Raw genomic sequence first — 20727 nt, forward strand, 5'->3', positions numbered from 1 at the left:
TATGGACAGAATGAATAATAATAGTTTGATCTGCACTTACCACATGGCTTGAACAGAAACGGGCTTGAAGATGTGTTGTCTGCCGCACACACTGACACTGAAGCCACTGTAAAACAAAAGTCATCAGTTAAACCGACAGTAAAAAACAGCGATTCATCGACACAACACACTGTGGATTGAGTTCTTGTCCCACATATTTATGCGGTAGATTAGTGCGAGACGCGATGATCGAGTCTAAAGTTTATAGTAAATTTGTTGAATGTAATTTAAATTATAAATATTCAATTCGGAGACAGATTTGTTTTCCATTTGTTTCTAGGGGTTTTCTGCAAAACAAGTCGCTAAACAGACACACAAATCACGGCTAAAATTCCAAAAGGACAATTAAAAGGAAAACGCGACAGAAAGTGTGGGGGAGAAGTGCGAGGCGTAGAAAAGTTTTCACGTAATAGTGAAATATTGCGTCTGCACACGCAAATTTTATTGCAACATCATTTCTGCCATAGAACGTTTTAGCTAGATTAATTTCGAGATCGCGGCGTAATGCAAATACTACTCCAACTTAATTGAATTCGATAATCAAATATTGGAAACATCATACTCCGTAATATTAAATATAAATGAAAAATGAAAATACATAATTTCGGGCTGTAATTATTACGATTACGCCGTGGATTTGAAATGGAAATAATAATAAATATAATTTTTTTTTACCAATTGGCAATTCTCCAAAATATTAAAATAATCAATTGATGTAAAAGAAAAGACTAATTGGCATACTCGCGCGAACTTTCCTTTGGAAATCTGTCACATCAGATATTTGCGATCGATGAAGGCGCAGTAAGGTCAAATAAAAAAAATGCAAAGGGAAAGTCTACGCATTTAAAAATAAAGCAGACAAAAACAACCTTTGTTGATTCGACTCATTATCAAGGTGCTTTTTTTTTTACAAACCACTGGTAAAAATTCCAATAAAACTGATGATAAGTTATATATTCTGCTTTGATATTTACGTAGATATCAAGCAGGTCAATGATGCCACGACCATTGACTATATTACCAGTTTTAGTGACTGGCTGTTGAAACAACGGGAGTGTCGTCATAATCGTGACGAAGTCCGCGAGCCAGTCTTCAGATTCAGTTTGGTTCCAGGCAAAACATTTTAGATCATAAAATTGAACTTTATGCAAGAAAAACGTAATTTATACTGGAAACCGAAAATTGTCTCAGCCTTAGGAGAGAAAATTAATTGTTTAAAAAAATTATTATACTATAGACAATACAATCAATGTATGCTGAAATATGACTAATTTTACTTCTTCCCAAACGGTATCCGCACCTATAAAAGAAATAGTAGGGCATGGGATATATGGAAATCAATCCTGAAGCACTACGCAACATGCCGACTATTGCTCTTATTACATCGGTGATAGGCACTTAAAACGAGATTAACAAATAATAATTGTCAGTTATTGGCATCTGTATAGAAATATACGGACGGTTGTATAATGTACGGGACAAATGATAGGTAATAATTATAACTATAGGATTATTCTCGTTTGAATGTTGAAATATTAATAACAGTTGCGGAAGAGTGCAACAAGGAATGCTTTTGTATTTTCTCAATGGCGGTATGGTCACGAATAAGTACGCGCAATATTTATTACTTCGATCTGCTAGTTGCCAGTTGCCAACAGGCGACGAGAGATAACAAATTGAGACGAATGCTTCGTGATGGATACATGATTTATTTTTCAGAAGATTTTATGATCAACAACATGAAGGTCGATAAAAAAAAATCTGCAACTTTCAATTATGAAGAAGGTGCATGAAAGAATAGCCAAACTCATAAAAACACTTAAGATTATACAGATCCTTTAACCCCTGACCGCATAGACAAAATCTATTTTCAAAAAAGGGTTTCAGGACTGGATCTTCCTTAGAGTGAGAAACTTCTTGATGGTTTTAAAATAATTAAGTTAGCTTATTTCAATTTTACTGTTTCCATGTACTTCAAATGTTTTTTCATTGTATGTTCTTTTATATTTTGATGTGACATGTTTTTTTAACTATGTTTTTGTTCTGTATAATATATATGGTGATTTAATTATTTATAATGGAATCAAGATACAAGAAAACAATTTTAAAAAGTAAGGCCCATTACAGATTTCACATGAATTTATTATGAATACAGAAGGGGAGGGAAAAAAATCAATACTAAAAAACGACATAGTATAGTTCCAACTCTACCTTCCTCCCCTCTCTCTCTGCCTCCATGAACATTTATATTTATTACTAAAAATACAATACATCGCCAACAATATTTAATTAGATACGGGTAGGTAGTAGATGTATGTAAAAGTAAAAAGTTAAGCAGGAGATAAATTTTAAATGTCTTTAACAGATCTGATAAAACTATAGTATTTACAGTGTAATATATGTCGATGTCACTAAAACTGTCATTATAGGTAGTCTGTATTCTTCGAAGACTAATTCTTCAGATAATTCGTCTGTGAGCTCGGAATATCGAAGAGTACAGAATGACGAGTTCTACGGACAGGGATTTAATATAAAATGCTTCTAGCAATTTCTGGGCTATCGATTAGGTTATTAACATTTTTTTAGATAAAGCTCATATCGAACTGACATTTATGCGGTTAAAGTTTTGTACATATATTTGTCCCGACTCATTACAGGACTTTGGTCCCATGGAGTTGGGATTTATGTCTCAACAAATGTACCATAAATACATTGCGAATAAAATAAAATTTAAAAAGTGTTTTTTTTTCGGTTTGAAAAAAATATATACATATTACGGAGGACACCGAAAACGATTTGGGGTAAACAATTTATTTTGAATGAAATGGTAAAGCATAATAAATTGGGCCACATATGGCTTTACATGCATTAAAAACCCCAAGTATAACTTGGCCATATTTGGCACTTCATGCAGTAATAATATGCATAAGCGATAGCTTTCTTGGGAATACAGAAAAAATACATGTTCACTTTAAAGAACGCGTAAATGAGTCATTTTTTTAAACACGCAATAAAATAAATAAAGTTTAAAAAATTAAAACTTAATTCATAAAAAACCTGATAACAATTTATGAAAATGTAAAAAAAAGTTTTTATCTTTATTTATGCATAAATATGATTCACATTCGATAAGTGTATTCTTTTCAATTAATTTACTTATCCGCATTTTAATTTAAGGCTGAGCCATTCTGAAAGATGATCGACACTCCTGAACAAATTATTTTAAAGGAATGTTAGGAAATGAATGGAAGTTTTCGTGTTTTTAGTGGTCGTTTTTTTATTTTTCTTCAAATATTTCATATTGTATAGCATATAATAATATGTAAAATAAGAATATAGCCATAAACGCAAGGAATGCCAGATATGGCCAATATGAATAAAACGTTGAATGCTTAGAAATCCAGATATGGCCAAATAAATATAACCTTAAATGCTTGCAAGGACATATCTGGCCGTAGAAAGAAACTACATAATTGTGATGACATAAGTGGTTTAACTTATACTTCTATATCCTGTCTTCATGCGCAATTTTTATTTTTATTTCAATGTTAAGATTTTTTTCAATTACACACATTTGAATACGGAAATATTTTCAAGATGCGACTGTCACCGTTGCAAACCCTCTTACTGAGTGGCCAATTAAGTTATTTGCCATAATATGTCTAATAGACACATACATCATTGCCAAATATGGGATTGTATGCAGTAAGACTTAAAATATCTCGGAATAATTTATTAATAAAAATATTTTATGCTTTAAGCCATATATGAACCAGATCAGTTGTATTGACATTTTTTAGACTGGCCAAATTAAGTTTAAACTTGCAATAAAATAAATAGTTTAGGAATCTAACTGTTGTTAAAATATTTATGTTAATTGATAGAAGGGGAAAAAGAAATGTACATAAATAAATATATGTTATGACAGGCGCCGTGGCGCAGTTGGTAAGACGGCAACTGTAAAACTGGCGTCGCGGGTTCGATTCCCGCCAGTTGCAAGAAAAAAATCCAAGAAATATTTTTTTCTCGATTGCTCTGGGTGTTGTGGTGTACACAATAGTCTTAAAATCAAAGTCCTGCTCGTTACAATACAACTCGTCAGCAGGTTCTTATATATTGCTTCTATTTTTTCATACTTGACCTACATCAACAATTATTTTATTTTAAGAACATTACATAACACATCATACTTTATAATATTATTGAAAATAAAAACTATCGTTAATACAAAAAACTTTTTTCCATTGGCCATGATTTGAGCATACGTCTCGCTCCTGAATTTAACTCACTAATCTTAATATTGTTTGGTAACTATCATATTACATATTTTAGGCATACTGTATTGCATTGTCCTTTTAAACTAGCTTTTAATCCTGAAAATTATGGATGAAAACTTGTTTTTACATACTTAGATAATTGTATTAGTATTAGTACCTATCTATACTACTTTAGTATTAAATATATTTTCAACGTTATTCCTGATTTGTGAAAATGGCCCACCGTAATAAAAAAAAACAGTGCAGCGTTGTTTTAAGAATCAATTTAGAACAATAAAATACAATGCAATACACTAAAACCTCTTCTTACACGGGGAAAACGTTCCACACAGTACCGTGTAAAAAAAGTATACTTAAAGTAGATGCAGGGTAGGTTTCCTTGAATAAAATCAATTTTGGATTTAAAAAAAAAAATGTTTACTATTTATTGCACAGTAAAACTCCAACTATCGGGAATAATAGGTGCCAGACGTGAAAGAAAAACGTGTAAAGAGAGGTTCTAGTGTGTTAGTTGAGATTCATACTACGGATGGTTATCTGAAGCGTGCATCGGATTCTCTAGCCCCGGGGGCTGTTTGCAGCAGCGGACATACATAGATTGACAATAGTGAATATTTACCCATCTCCGTCCAGCGTGATGGCGGTGTCAGCCAGCACTCGCAGCACGAGCCCCACGGTGGTGCGCCGGTTGCAGTCGATGCCCAGCAGACAGGCCTCCTCGGGCCGCGCGCCCCCGGGGCCCGCGCCCCCGTCCCCCTCGCTGCCTGCGCGCGACACCACCACGAGGTAGCGCGTGCGCTGCGGGTGCACGGACTCCAGCTTCACCGCCTGGGAACAAAATATGGAATTGTTTATTTATTATTTGGTTTACCAAAATCGGAAAACAAAAAATACAACCGAATTATAACATGATACATACAAATAATCAGATAGTTATTTTTTTATTTTCCATTTTTTTTATTGATCAACATCAAGCAAGATACAGACACTTATAACATTTCATGTTTTTTTTTAATTATTCATTTTTAACTAGTCCTACCGAGCTACTTTTTGTTGACAATTCTAAAGAAATATTGGTTTTGTTTTGGTTTACTCTGAAGAATTTTTTGTTGGCATATGATTGTTTTGTTAGTTGATAATCTGTATTTGTTCCATGAAAGTTTTTTTTTTAATGAGTTTTTATTGATGATACGACGCGAATCAAAATAATTTTCAACTAGGAAGCATAAAAATAAATGACATTAATAAAATAGATTTTTGGTAGGATAAACGTATAATTTATTTTACAGCCTTTGTGTAACGACACGATAAGATGTTATATATTATTAAAATTTAAAGCATTCATTTTTTGGTCAAACATTTTACTAAGTGTTATTAAATATTACCATAACTACATACCGACATTTCTATGTCTACCGGTTTCGAGACGTACCCGTACAATATAGCTCATTATGCGATTTTCCATTGTAATGTATTAAACTCGTAAATTAAATTAAATTAAACGTATTTTTCAAGTATTTCTCCCACAACATCAAACATTTTCATAAATTATAATCAGTGCATGTAAGGGTTACACACTAAAAGCATGCGGTTACAAATCGACATGTCGATTTTATATTTTTGTGCAATAACCACGGTGAAGGTGTAGAGTGGGTTTTGCGTGTTAGTTTAATTGGTGTCCTGGCGAAGAGACGGGTACGTCTCAAAACCGGTGGACATAGAAAAGTCGGTAAGCGGTTATACAAATATTCAACAACATTTAGATATATTCTACATTAAATTTTGGAACCAACGTCGCTGGATTATTTTTCTTTTCTACCTAAGATGCTCGAATGCATCTATAAACTTTCCTTAGCTCGAGGATATAGTTCTATAGTAAAAGCAAACATTGAAGAAGCGAGCTAAAGGATGAGATAATTCGGCACATTAACGACATTGAACCTCAATTATGCCTCAGCGTCATGAAAATATGGACCATCGGATAGAGGTATGCCACCGAAGCCGTGGCGAGCATTTGGCCGACATTTTGTTCACACATAATTATTATAGATTTTTCTATCATAATAAAAAAAAATACGATAATTCTCTGAAAACTTCTAGTTTTATTAATAATTAACATCGTGCGTTATGACGTGTTGGAACTTTCGTCCGTTTATGACATTCTAAATGAGTTATGTAAATATTGATTATCTAGGTATAGGACCCGTTGGGAATGGTACAAGGCGTAATCCTCGAATCCGCGGAAACGAGCAACGTACTATTAATCATACCACGGAACCGGACAAAAAGTCTAACGGAATATTGAATGAGAACGCGAGTCCATGTGAATTTAGTCACTACAATTATGGGAAAAGCATTTATTTGAAAGACATAATTTACACATATTTCGGTGCTGCGCTTAAGATTTCAACAATGTAGGTACTGTTCTCTCCCCCAACAAAGAAACGTGTCATTACTAAGAGGACTGCCGTTCATCGAGTGACCCAGATCTTTGGCCATGTTCTGTTTCGTGATAATGACCACGCTCCGTACTTCGTGCACTCCTCGCAGGTCCCGCTAATCATCACACGACTGTCGACTGTCACCATTATTCTGAACTTTAAAACCACTTAAGCTAAAAATTCTTAATGACATACATGGCCGAGATTTGACTCGTTATCGTTAGTTTAATTCATAGCGAAATAGCTATCTACACACATTTACGTATTATTTGTGTCACTATTGGGAATCATCGGCGTACACAGTGACGTTAGTGCAACGCTTGAACACGACAGAAACAGCTGTGTCGATGTTAGTGTCTATTGCAAATAATAATATCCAGACAGCGCGGACAAGACCAAGAAAACAATACAAGTCTTTTATAGTATTTGAAGAAGTTTCTCAAAAATATGACTTAATCCGAAATCATATTGTGACTGTCATCAGATGACATTATTTTGAAAACATTTCAGATTGAATTTTAGTCATACGTAATAATCTATTATTTATTTGTTCATACAAAGATACATAGGTATGACAAAAAAATAATAACGATATTGAGTTAGGATACATAATGGAAAGTGGAAGCATTATTAAAGAATACTTAAAATAAAGATTATTACATAGACACAAATTGTAATAAACATCTAGACAACACGCTTTATACAATAGTATAAAAATCTATGCAATGTCTCGCAGCCGTCTCCTGGAACAGTCTCTTCCCTTACATAAAATCCAAACTTGGATTTCGTTTTGAAGAACTTAATATTGTTTTATTTGTCAAAATGTCCATGCCTATATTTTTATATAATTCATAATCATTTTATTTTATAGGTCTATCATAAAAATCATTATTATATCTTGCAATACATTAAGAATCGATCAGCTGTTACACATAGATCAGTCTTACGCTTCATGTGCCAGTCCCCTGATAGTGAAATCTTGCAGTGTAAAACTACTGTTTTAAACACATTACAGTCGACAAACTTATACTGACAGTGCATTGGTACGATTCGTTCCACAAGTTGTAAATCATGAAACTTACTAACAAAACAACCCAGAATTCAGCCAGTGAAACACTATTTACGAATATTTTCCGGAAACTGGGAGATCGGTTTGGAAGTACAGCTGTTGGTGCGATAAACATACACATCTAACATGTTTTGATTTCCCGATAAATCAATTGTTACTTCAAGGTTTATACGGATAAATATAGATAAATACACGATATATTATTTTTTACTGATACAGGCTGCAAAGTCGGAAAATCATAAAAAAACTTCAGTTAAAGTTTACAGTTAGTAGATAAACATACTTTTCTTATGCCTATTTTTTTTTTAAATATTATATAAAATTGTAAATTATGTTTTTAAGTATTAAAGGAAGTTACAGTAATCTAAATATTTACTTAGAAGCTATGATAATATTATTAACGCACGTTAAAACAATACATTGAAAGCGTGTATAAACTATCGTGAATGGTTTATCAGATGAAAGGCAATATAGCTGTTAGCTGTTACACACTGAGCCGATTATTATTAAAGCTTTTGTCTCGGATATAATATTATACATAAGGTTGTGAGGGATACATAGTAGAGACGTTAAAACAATAGGATTCCTGATGCCTCCGTAAGGCTTTAGATAGCTGAGCGGCGGATTTCTAAAGCGTGCCAAAGTTAAAAGGAAAACTGTGAAGAGAGATAGCGAGGACTTTCACTGGACTGAGGGTGACTGATCTCCGGCTGCGGCTGAGCGAACTTTAACGGAGGGTAGTAATAACATAGATAAACTTACTTTTTATAACTCTAATAGAGAAAATATCTTATGTGTTCAAACTCAAGCTTTTGCAGCGAAGAAAATTCTGAAAATGAAACAGTTTTCAAAACGCAAATGAGTGTATTAAAATATTCAATTATATCTAGTTTAAAAATACAAAAAGACAAAACTAATACAAATCATTCTAACGAGAGAGTACTTTTTTGACCGTTTGAAATTAAGTTAATCTAAAGTTCTATTGTTAGCGTTAGAAACACTTCCAAGTGTACCAATAATAACATTGTAAATAAATTATTTATTGATTGGAAAGAGTTAGTCAGTATGATCTAAATAAAGGCTGAATTTCACGCCTTCAAAATGCAGTAATTATTAAATATACAAATGTAGGTATTGTGATCATTTAAATATTTATATTTATAAAGTGAAATGGTTAATTGTGAATACTGAGTACGTATTGTACTGGGTCGTTTTAGTTGCATCTTTGACACCGAAAATGTATAAATAAATTCTAATTAAATGTTGGTAATATTGGAAAACGCTTTCGCTTTAAAAATACAATGAGGTGAACTTTTACATTCTAAAGGGCTCCATTCTAAAATGGTATGAAAGCGTGAAAAATAATGCCGATTAGCAAAAAAACGATCGGCAATGGACACAATGATACGGTACTTTTATTGTCTTTGGCGCCGATCGAGCGAACCTTACGGGAGGAAAACGGTGAAAATTACGTACAAACAGAGCGGAGAAAATTGCCGAAGTGGCAGCTAATTATAGTGAAACTGAATATCAATTAAGGGCTAGGAAAAGAAATGGAAAGAAAAGGTTCCACAATGTACAGCTAATATTTTACCGTTTTTATTAAAAGAGAGACTTGATGACATATTTTTTCCAAAAAGCGTTTTTAAATTAGTAAGTAGAGATGATTCATTCGAATGAAAATAATCGAATGCATTCGATTACTAAAATCATTCTAATGTAGAAATTGGATTAATAAATTAATAATTGAATGAATGATTGAATGAATGTGATTGAATTGATAAGTCGAAAATATGAATAATCTCGGGGGAATGGGCGATTCCCACATTTTTACTCAGGATAACTGTCACTCAGTTTTACTCAGGAAATAAAGTCGTTCAGCAAAGATACACATTATACAAAGTATTTCTACTGACATCTTTTGGTGGAACTGCATTTTAAGATAAATAATAAAAATACTGTATTTTTGTTTTTTTCTAGAATTATTTATGTTTTTAAGCAGAGACCGGGTTTTGTCGTGACCGACACCAGTGAGAATGTTGATCCCGAGGAAACCCGGTCACTGGTCATTGTATTAACAAGATGTAAAATAAATAAAAAAAATACAATTTGTAGATATTCATCAATACAATTCCACAATCATTTACCTATATCTTATTTACATGTTTTTTTTTTATTTGTGATTTGCACAAAATAAGTTGTACACGTGTAGGTACGTATAGGCTTCTTTTGATATTTTATTTATTGGTTTTTTTTACCATCTTTTATCAAAATAAAATCCTAAAAAGTTAGTTGGATCTTTTGATATCTACGCGTGCCGTCTTTAAAAAAAACAGCAATTGAATAATAATAACATTGTATTTTATTATAATTTTGAATTGCATTGAAACTATGTTTTCTGAAAGTGATATTGTTAGCGGCATAATTTAGTTACATTATCAATATAATATTATATCGTCGGAGTAGTAGAAAGTACGCAATAAAATGATAATTTCCCTTGGATAGCTCGTGTGTTAGCGTGTTGCGAAACTCGGCCGCCCGCCACGCGCCGTCCAGGCTGCCTTGCTGACTCGCTGCCTAAGCCTGTCCGTGTCCGGGGCAGTTCTGCTGATAACGCTGGATGCATAATATTATTTATCGTTCGATAGCCGGTGACCGGTGGTCGGTGGTAGTCGGCTGCCGGGTCCTACCGTCACGGCACGAGGCATAAGACAAACGCCGAGCACAACCGTAGCGCTGCAGATAAATATGCACTGCATTATAATAAATATTACACCCTTGGAATACTATATGTAAAAAAAGCGTATGTTAGAATACCTTATACCTCGACGTATTGAACTCGTTTGTATTGAACGATATTATCAGTTTTTACGCTTATATTTTTTTACGTTTCGGAAAAAGGTTGCAAATGGATGATTATATTAATTAAACTTAGAAGCTTTTTACATGCACGAATTTAACAGGTGTGTTTTATAATATAAATGAACTTTTGGTAGAATAATTCTATTACAATATTACGACAGAGATGAAGACAATTTTAGAGAAAATAATATCACAATGATTATGCCCTGTCATTGGCTAGGTAAAATGGCCACTTTATACAGCGTTTAACATTTACGATTTTGCCTATTTTTAAACTTCCGTATATAGAAGTTTAAAAGCTGAAATCTTTTTTGCTATGGCTGAGATTTATCTGGCTGAATTATTTCACATACTAGGGAACGCCTAACTTTAAAATAATATTCAGATGAAAATAATTCAATCGAAATTATTGAGAAACTTAAATTATAGCTACGAAGCATATCATTACCGAGTTCACATTATATTTGAGTATAGATGTAGTATATTATTGTCTTAGTGAAAGTATTGTTAAATGGTGTACAAAGGTGTTAATGTTTTCTAATTGAAATGCGAGTTCTGTAATAAGATGCCGAGTGACGGTGACAAGTGTCTGGTGCAGACTACGGAGTGCGGACGGTGAGCGGAGGATGGGAGAACGAATAACGTTTTTATTACTAGACAGAAGAAAGTGACGCTGGCGGTGGCGGCGACAACACGACCGAGACAGCCCGCGGCCGGTGGCGACAGATGTCGGAGATGCAGACAGCACGGACAACAATCGTCGGGCGAGTTTTTCACAGTGAAACAAATATGGTTTTAGTCCCGATACTTATGTATGGAAGTGAAACGTGGAACTGGCAGAGGAAGGATGAAAGCAGAGTGAACGCGGTTCATGCGATCTCTTGAGACAAATGTGTGTGAAATCAATGTATGACAGGGTTGCGAATGATGAAATCAGGCGAGTGCAAATCTGCGACAAGTATAATTGATAAGATTAAGAAAGGGTCACAGAGATGTGTTGGTCATGTAAAAACGAATGGATGACGAAAGAATGGTAAAACATATTTATGGCGAAAATGAATGGTAACGTAGGAGGAAGACGACCAAGGAAGACGTGGCATTATCAGATCTTAAGTCCGTGTCAAAATCAGACACAGTTGTAGGGCACGCATGACAAAATTTGGCGGCCTCCGTGGTGTAGTGGTCAAGACGCTTGACTCACGCACGGAAGGTTCCGGGTTCGATTCCCGGTGAGAACACAAAAATTTAAAAATGTAATTTTTCCAAGCCTGGGTGCTCTGTGATGTAATTCACCACTGTAATTAGGCCTCCTGGCCTGTTGTGGTGCAAAAAAAATAAATGTAAAAAAATAAAATAATGTATGAATGTGGAAAAAGCTAGGAATGTATGTCAGGATAGATGTGTGTGGCGGTCCATACTCATTGCCTACTCTTACTGGGAAATGCAGTGATGGTATTAATACTACTAGCAATAGTAGTAGTAGTACTAGTAGTATTGAAACCAAGAGAGCAAAAACACATAAAGGGATAAAACGCAACAGCAAGGGAGGATACATTTATATGGAGTAATGGCTGAGACATTTGAGAAACTCAAAAATTTAATGTGATTTTCCTCAAGCCAGGGGTGCTATTCTGAACCGCTCTCGCGACACGAGAAAACGGTTTTTCTCGTGTATTTTGTACTTAAGTACACGAGATAATACGGCCACAAGAGCGTTTGGAATACCAGCCCTGGATGTTTAGTGCTGTAATTTACCGCTGTGATAATTTATTGGGTTTACTGGCCTGTTGCGAAGTATTTTTTTCAGAATGTAGGTATTAAATTACACGACATTCAACTGAATCTGGCTTATAAATTTAAAAAAATAAAATTAAGGACAACTCTTGAGTTTCCTGAAAATTAAATGATCTTTTAAAACTGTAATAATAGGTGTAATTATTTTCCAATAGTAATTACAATGATATTAAACCAAATAAAACATCTAAATTCATTGCAACAGAGAAAAAACGTTTTTAAAAGGGGGACATGGAAGTTGAAGCATTTATAGGCCTTACGGCCTGTCATTGAACAACCACATTTCCTCAACTCTTCCACCTGATGCCTTTTATGAAAAGTAAAAGAGCTGAAACCTTTAGATCTGCAGGAAGCTGGGAGTGGATTTCAGCCAAGTCTACAAACCATTTGACATAGTCAAAATATTGTTTTGAAAAATATGTTCATTTACTATTCTTCTTATTTGTATGGTGAAACTCAACGGTAGAGGTTGTCCATCATCATGGCAATTTTAATTTCAAATTACATTTTGCCTTTTAATTTAAACAGTATATCGTACATTGTGACTAAAATTCGTCGGGGTACTTAGTATCTTAGAAAAAAAATCAAATATGAAAAAAAACGAATTTGGTGCGTTGTACAGTAAAAATCCACCCAGTAGACAAATTGAACTAATGCTTATTTGGAAATGACACGTCCGGAGCGTGAGAGAAAGCTGAAAGCCCTTCACGCAAGGCGGTGTAGTATCTAGTACCCAGGTATGGTTCTGTATTTGCATGAAATGCGTTAAGACATTACGAAACGTGTTACCTTTAATTGAGACAGCCAAATAATATGCGATCAATAACTTTCTTAAGCAAATGAACACTTTCTACAGCGGTCCCTGTCCCTAACGTTCGCGCTTCATCGGGCACGATATGACGCAACTAACAGTGACCGTCGCCGCCGGAGCCCGGTTTGTGCTGCAAAACTGTGGTTTCAACTCAAATACGGAAACCTTTGTTAAATTACCCAACACTTAAATCTAAGTTAATAGGGCGAAGCACCCAAACATTATTAGAACTTAAAGACCTCACCTAGCTTCAGAGTAATTAAAAAATATAACTTTTTATTTTCTGAAAATTTGACTGTGAAACGTTCCATGTATTGAAATTTCATTTGAAAGTAGTTTAAATGATAAATTTAAATGTTTTTCTTTTGAAAAAAATATTTTAATCGAATTTACCGAAATTCCAATTATGTATTAGCATACTTTTCTACAAATATCGACACCTTACTACGGTTGAAGCGCTGCTAATGAATTTAATAAATAAAGCAAACATGTACTTTTATTATGAAGACTATTTATTGTTCCTGAAATAATATTTTTAACATAACACTTTAATCTGAATTCATACCTAACTTTTTTGTAAGAGGCACAAAAACTTACAACATTAAAATATATTTATTATTTAAATTATTTATTGACAATTCTTGATGGAAATAGAAGGTGAAAGCGCTAATCGGTCAAATAAATAAGTGGAAGTGTACCGAGTATTTTTAAATGAATAACTTATACGTAAATATAAGTTATTACATCATTAAAATATAATTTGATGTTTTAAAATATTTTTTTGATTTTCAAATATCTCTTCATTAAATCGGTATTTTTCGTAAAAATAACTCAAACAAATTAATTCTAAATTAGGACCGCATTAAAAAAACCCGCTATTACTACTTTCTAGTTAAAGAATAATTTATTTTGAGTTTCAAATACATCAAATGTATTCATTTTTATTGTGTTATTTTAATTCCACACCCGAGTAATTGTTTCGTATCAATAAAATCATTACGTTAAATAAACTGTCAAAATATTAGTGGTCCCGTGGCTGGTGATGCGGACTCCACTTAACCCCAACTCGATTAATAGTAAGTTATTTTCTAAAAGTGAGTTATTTACAACTCGTTAAAAATGGTCACCGAAATTGTAGTATTGGGGTTGATTATAAGAACACTAATATTTATTAAAAAAATAAATATAAAACGATTATCACCTCTTTTATAATATTTAAATAAACAGTACTGACCTGGATAACAATTGATATATGAATCTGACAAGTGTTGGTTAGTTTTAGTTTAAAATCAGTACAGTTTTATTCTACACTTGAATTAGCTCCCCACAAATTATCCATCGGCCAATACAGAAGTAATAATGAAATATTATAATGAATTGTTTGAAATACAGAAGTTATAATTGAAACGCTTTGTTCAACATTAATAATAAAGTAATAGCAAATACTTGCAAGACATAAATGGTAGTCATATTGCGATCTAATATCTATCGGAACAGCAATGATAACACGATATTATAATCTAATCGTGACGAGTTCAACTTTTCAAATAAGAAAATATATTAAACCATTTCTAGAGAATATTACGAAAAATAATTTCTAAAACAAACACACATTGAATAACCTAGACAACTTTTAGGTACAGAATCCACGAACGTTTTATATAGATACTTAATATTGATTATGTATTATTTTGTATTAATTTAGGTGAATTGTTTTAATGATATCTATTTATGTGTGATATCTGATTATTACATTCTGAATTATGACTGTATTTTACATAGCTGAAAGTAACAATCCCAACACGGCGCAATCAGGTTTGAAGGAACATTCCGATTCGACCAAAGATATGAATATTCATGAACATGTAAATTATTTAATCCAAGTTTAGGTCATTTTCATAGAGATGAAAATTATTTCATAAATTTATTAGACATTACGTTGTATACCTAAACCTAAGGTAGAATTCGTAATTTGATTTTTATTTACGTAACGGGTTCGTGGACACATTTTAACCTTTGGGTAAATATGCGCAAACGTATCTTATGTTTCAAGATAATAAATAAATACACAATGTTACACACAATCATATTAAAATACGAAGGGATTTTCTGTTATCTGCAAAGGTTAATGAGCAGATTACAGAGCCAAGATAAGAAGCTAGAAGACAATAAACTTATACAAATAGTTTTTACTCCGAGACATTGGCGATATTATTTGCTGAACGCAATTGCCTCGTACTAAATAGGAAATATTTTTTTCACTAAAATGCCCCGAATGGATTGACGGGGGGATAAAAACAAAACCTACATCAATTTCGGAAATAAAAAGGGGATTGTTACAATCTTTCATTTCTGATGTCGGCGGGATCAAACTTAACAATTGATTAAAATTAGGTAAAAATAGAGATGGTGCTTTATCGAACGATAGGTTCAAATTATGTTCTAAAAATGGGTGCTGTCGCATCATGCCGCATCAACATTGCCGTACAAAACGCATAGTAGAGTAAAAAAGACTAACTGTCCATGGCAGTTTACTGTGAATTCAAAACTGCGTGTCGCGCTCTTTTACGCCGCTTGACATTTACTGACCGCTATGCTGAAAACACTATTTCCCACCAAATACAAGATAAGTTTCAGAACCTCAGTTGAATGGAACGCAAGACGGGTGCTTAGTATCGCATCTAATGTATACATATATCAATAATGAATCTGTTCATTGCAAATATATTTAAATGAATAATTTACTGCTATCTGCCATGTGTGTGCATTATATAAGGTAGATACAGGTACCTAGTACCTGATCAAAACGCGATAATTTAAATGAAATAAACAGTGCAATCGAATGTTTAACAGACCTCTTTTAATGTGTGAGTGCATGTCAGTGAACCAAGTAAACAAATTAATGTCGTTCGTGTTAGTAGGCACACTAGAATATTTTATTTGAAAATATTCGGTCACGTACACATAAGACAAGGTTAATTAAAGATTCGAACGAACTGCACATTGATGATGCACGCACATTTCAAGTGTTAAATCAAATAATTTTGACGTCAAGTGGGTGATCTTACGTTTTGTGCATGTTCACGCGAGTGGGAGAAAATTTTCGGGGAAAATAATAATATGGAGTCCAGAAGGTCGTTATTCGCACGAATGAAGCGACAAAGACGGGTTATGCCGAATATGTAAAGTCCTTTGTTCACCTCGATGGGACCGAAACAGCGCATTGGAAAATCACTCATACTGACAGGGTATAATTTACCTCGCATTCATACTAAACCGCAAATTGGACAGCTAAAAAATAAGTATTGCGGTTCTCCGAATAACACATAAGAGAAGTCGATCTTTCTGACGTAAAATAATAAGCTAAATGAGTCGAAATTAAAGGCTTTCGAACTCCTGACCTGAGAACCGAGAGGTTTGTTCGCTAAATGACGCAAAAACGCAAAGTTGTATGTATAATAAATCCTGCAAGCAGTTATTTCATTTTCCCTACAGCGGAATGTATCGTTAAATCGGTAAGTTTGCTTTAATCCAAATTCGGATGAACAAATGACACTCAGTGAAAATGTAGGGGTTAAAATAAAATTATTCGGAAATGCGTCAGAGGTTAGAAAATGTACGTCTTGTGTGCTTGAAGAACACGCGTTTGTACGTTACGTGTAATCTCTTAGAACTAACAGCCCTTGTATTATTTAATAACTGGTAGACTCGGCCAGCTGCCGACAGCATCACCAATCATCCCGGAGTTCTGCCCTAAGTACAGCCGTACATCCATACGGATAGGCATTATCACAGCGTGATGCACGGCGCGGGAGGCTAGACAGGACACTGTGTTTACCTGCACCCCGGGACATAAACAGACAAACTGCGGACAAACGAATACACCATGTGAACATTCGGCATACACCTACATCACACTGGGTTGGAAACTTATTTAATCTTACGAGTACAGTTGAAAATGATGACGGGAAGAATTTAGAATATAATTATGCCGTGACGAGTTAAACAGGAACGTCTAAACATGGCTGCCAGCAGTTTATGAATTTGAGACGCATTTTACACCGTATTTATTTATTTCATATATTCGTGCCACTGATACTAGATTACAGATCATCAAAAATAACGTATTAAAACGACATTTTGATAGTTTTTTTTTTGCACCACAACAGCCCTTGAGTTAATTACAGAGGTAAATTATGGCACAGTATACCCAAGCTAATCACATTTGATTTTTGTGTCCTCGCCGGGAATCGAACCCAGAACTTTCCGTGTGTGATACAAGTGTCGTAACCAGTACATCACGGAGGCCGCCATTTTGTTGTCTGTCCTATTATTTTTAATGTTTGCACGTCATATTATTATTTTTATATTTTTTTACGATGTTTTCTTTCTTAATTGGACATTCGGTTTGTTGACTTTCAAGTTATGACAATATATTATTTAACGCGTACCTTCCGTTTTATGGAAAATAACATACATTATTGCATAAATAGATTTAGTGATCTGTAGATTTTTACCGTAGAATGAAAGCGACTCATATTTAGATTCTAATAACAATACGCAATAAGAAATGCTGACTCAATTAAATATTTTTTAATTGTTTTCAATACTGAATAATTATAAAACAAATACCTGACTCAAGTTTAATACGTCGAAAACAATTTTCGGTAAATCGTATTTCTTTACTACAAAACCGAAGCAATAAGTCATATTTTACAACAGAGCTAACAGGCAATAGGGCTACACGGGCAGTTTAAAACCGGTAAGTCGCGGAGGAAAAGCTTTTACGAGAACATTAATTTACTTCTCGTTATCTAATAAGATAAACGGACCATACAAAGGGAGACGGGTGTACGAAAACTAGAGAATAATAGGTCGAGATAAAAGGAAGTAAGAAGAGTTAAAGAACGTTTCCGTTGCATTAAGTGGGGACAAGAAACAAGATAGAGAGGATATGGTATAGAAAGCATCTTTATTACTCTCAGATAACAACATCACTGAGTAAACTCCTGGCGGTAGACTTGTCTAAGATTTAGAACTACAGCGGGATCAGTAAGACAAGGTTGATGGATTACACTCTTGTCTGTCGTGAACTTGGAAGAGGTCACCATATACTGAATCATATTTCATTGTGTGTTAATTTAACGTTCTTTTCCATTATACTCATAAATTTATCAGACGATCATCTTTATATATATAATTCCTCTGTTCGTGTGATGTCACCGTACTCCTCCTAAACGGCTTAACCGATTTACGTGCGGTTTTCAGAGAAATATAGATCTTTGCGCTGTGCGTGTTCGTAGATATTAAAATCTTCAATCGAAAATGTAAAAAAAAAGTTAGGAGCATTAATGTTTTATTCGTCGATCTACCAGGGTTGCGTTCGAGGAGAATGCATTTGCAAAAAAATGGAAAGATGTTGTTTTTTATAAAAAAAGGTTTGTTTTTTAATTTTTACAAACAGCATTTGTTTTTTGTGGATCTCAATCAGATTCTTTCCTTAAATTCCTTATAATTTCTACCCATTTATTTTTTTTATTAGATTTTTAGTAACACTAAAATAATATTAAATTTAATACATTTTTAAAAATCGTATTCCTACATAAGTACACCACTTTGTTGGTGAGACGACCGGAGTTTGACGTTTGCAAAAAGAATGCCATATTTGAAAAAATATTTATTTTATGTTTTGGAATTCAACCATAAGCAAGTACTTACTTAAATTCAATATTTTTTTATGTAAACAATTTTTATTTTTGGAATTTATTCACAAACAAATACTTAGATGAAAAGTATTTTTCCAAGATGATAGCAGGCAAGCCATTGTTCGGGCAGGACAACGTCTGTCGGGTCCGCTAGTATCTTATATAATTCCATTACTCGAAATACTCTTAGCATAATGAGAAAATTTAACCCTACGGGAAATTAGATATAAAAAATGGATTCTTACGCGCGGTAAATATTAAATTAAATTGTTCGGCGAAGTTTCTTGAAAATGTATGAAAAAAATAATAAAAATGATTTGAAAAAAAACAAAATACTTTGAACGACGTCACTAGTTCATCCGAATTAACCAATGACAAGAAAGTTGTGATAGATTTCCAGTTTACGGTAAGTCAACTGACCAATCAGCAGAACTCATCGAGAAGAAGAGGCAGAGAACTTGAGACGGCACTCGCGGAGTAATTTCAAAAATACAAAACTTAAAAAAATCATAGCGCTGATAATACGATTTATAATTTTGTTATTTAGTTTAATAGTATATTAACAAATAAATAAATAAACCACTGAACTTCCTTATTTAGAAAATAATTAAGATAATACGAGTAGCTGGTGTCGAATGATATAAAAAATTACGAATGTGTTGCATACATAAGCAAGAAAAAAAAACTATTTTTATATTAAGATAAATTTCACAAATTTTCATGAGTTAACAAATTATCAAATAGTAATAATGCTTATTAAAATCGGAATAATGTTCTTCGAAAATACTTTTACTGTAGTAATCACACTACTCGTAGAAAATAAATAATCAATTAATATTGTTTTAAATAATTTATTTGTTTCGATGGTTGCGGCTTGCTTGAAATTTGTAAATAATCTCGATTTTCTATTATTTTTTCTACTATAAATTAATCGGATCATAAAACCAATCGAGTTGGCGACGAGCGACACGGCAGCTATCATAAAGGAGCCAGTTATCCAAACGCAAATAGTGCCCCTCATAGGCGATACCTTACACGAAAGTGATACAAAGGGTTCCTGCATTCCTTTTTGCAGACTGATTAACGTGGAACAATGATGATACGGGATGCCATTCCTGGCACGTACCGTCTGCTGACAGAGCCATTAGTGGCCCGAGCCCGTATGCAGATCTGGGGACGAGTATATCTATCTAGTCACGTTACACGTGTAATACCTTACGACAATTTCATGTGACATGTAGAAAATGCAAAATATTACTATGCAAGGCTGGTGTGAAAGCTGATAATAATATACCCGGGGGTACGCTTCAACAAATATTAAATCATTTCTGCCATTGCGAATGATACCATGTTTAAATTAAATCAATGCGATAAGTTATATTTCTTTATTAATTCAAAATTACACTCGTTTAAATATCAAGGAACTTATTAAGGCTTTTTAACGCTGTGCCCGTGTCAAGCCATGATAATTAACAATAAAAAATATGGTGATGCGATATAATTACAATCCAGAAGAACAAAGTATGGTAAAAAAAAAATCAGATATAAATATTAAAATACAAATTATACAAATTTAGATTTATACATAATCAAATATACGAAATAATAGTATAATTGAAATCAATAGAAAAAAATATATAAAACATAATTGAAATGATAATGGAGATATAGTTTCAAGAAAGACACTCTATTATGTAGTTTGTAATGAGAGTAATAAATAATATGCCAA

The 20727-nt window shown here is 33.5% G+C and overlaps 1 protein-coding gene and 1 long non-coding RNA gene across 2 annotated transcripts in view; both read right to left on the bottom strand.

Annotated features, from left to right (window-relative positions):
- The window catches only part of ssh (Protein phosphatase Slingshot), an 83342-nt gene that overhangs the window by 34649 nt on the left and 27966 nt on the right, over positions 1–20727 (bottom strand). Inside the window, exons 3-4 of the mRNA XM_088236479.1 lie at positions 4936–5144; positions 41–106 (exon numbers count right to left, since the gene is read on the bottom strand). Coding sequence (XP_088092605.1) covers positions 41–106; positions 4936–5144 — 275 coding nt within the window. The remainder of the gene's footprint in view (positions 1–40; positions 107–4935; positions 5145–20727) is intronic.
- LOC148274888 (uncharacterized) lies at positions 1763–3097 on the bottom strand. Its single transcript, XR_015824174.1, has 2 exons — positions 1954–3097; positions 1763–1903 (listed from the first exon to the last, which is right to left on the bottom strand). It is a non-coding gene; the product is annotated as an uncharacterized LOC148274888 (long non-coding RNA).

This window comes from Micrasema longulum, unplaced genomic scaffold (assembly GCF_059751315.1).
Source record: "Micrasema longulum isolate JH-2025_06_02 unplaced genomic scaffold, ASM5975131v1 h1tg001561l, whole genome shotgun sequence".
NCBI classification, from domain to species: Eukaryota; Metazoa; Arthropoda; class Insecta; order Trichoptera; family Brachycentridae; genus Micrasema; species Micrasema longulum.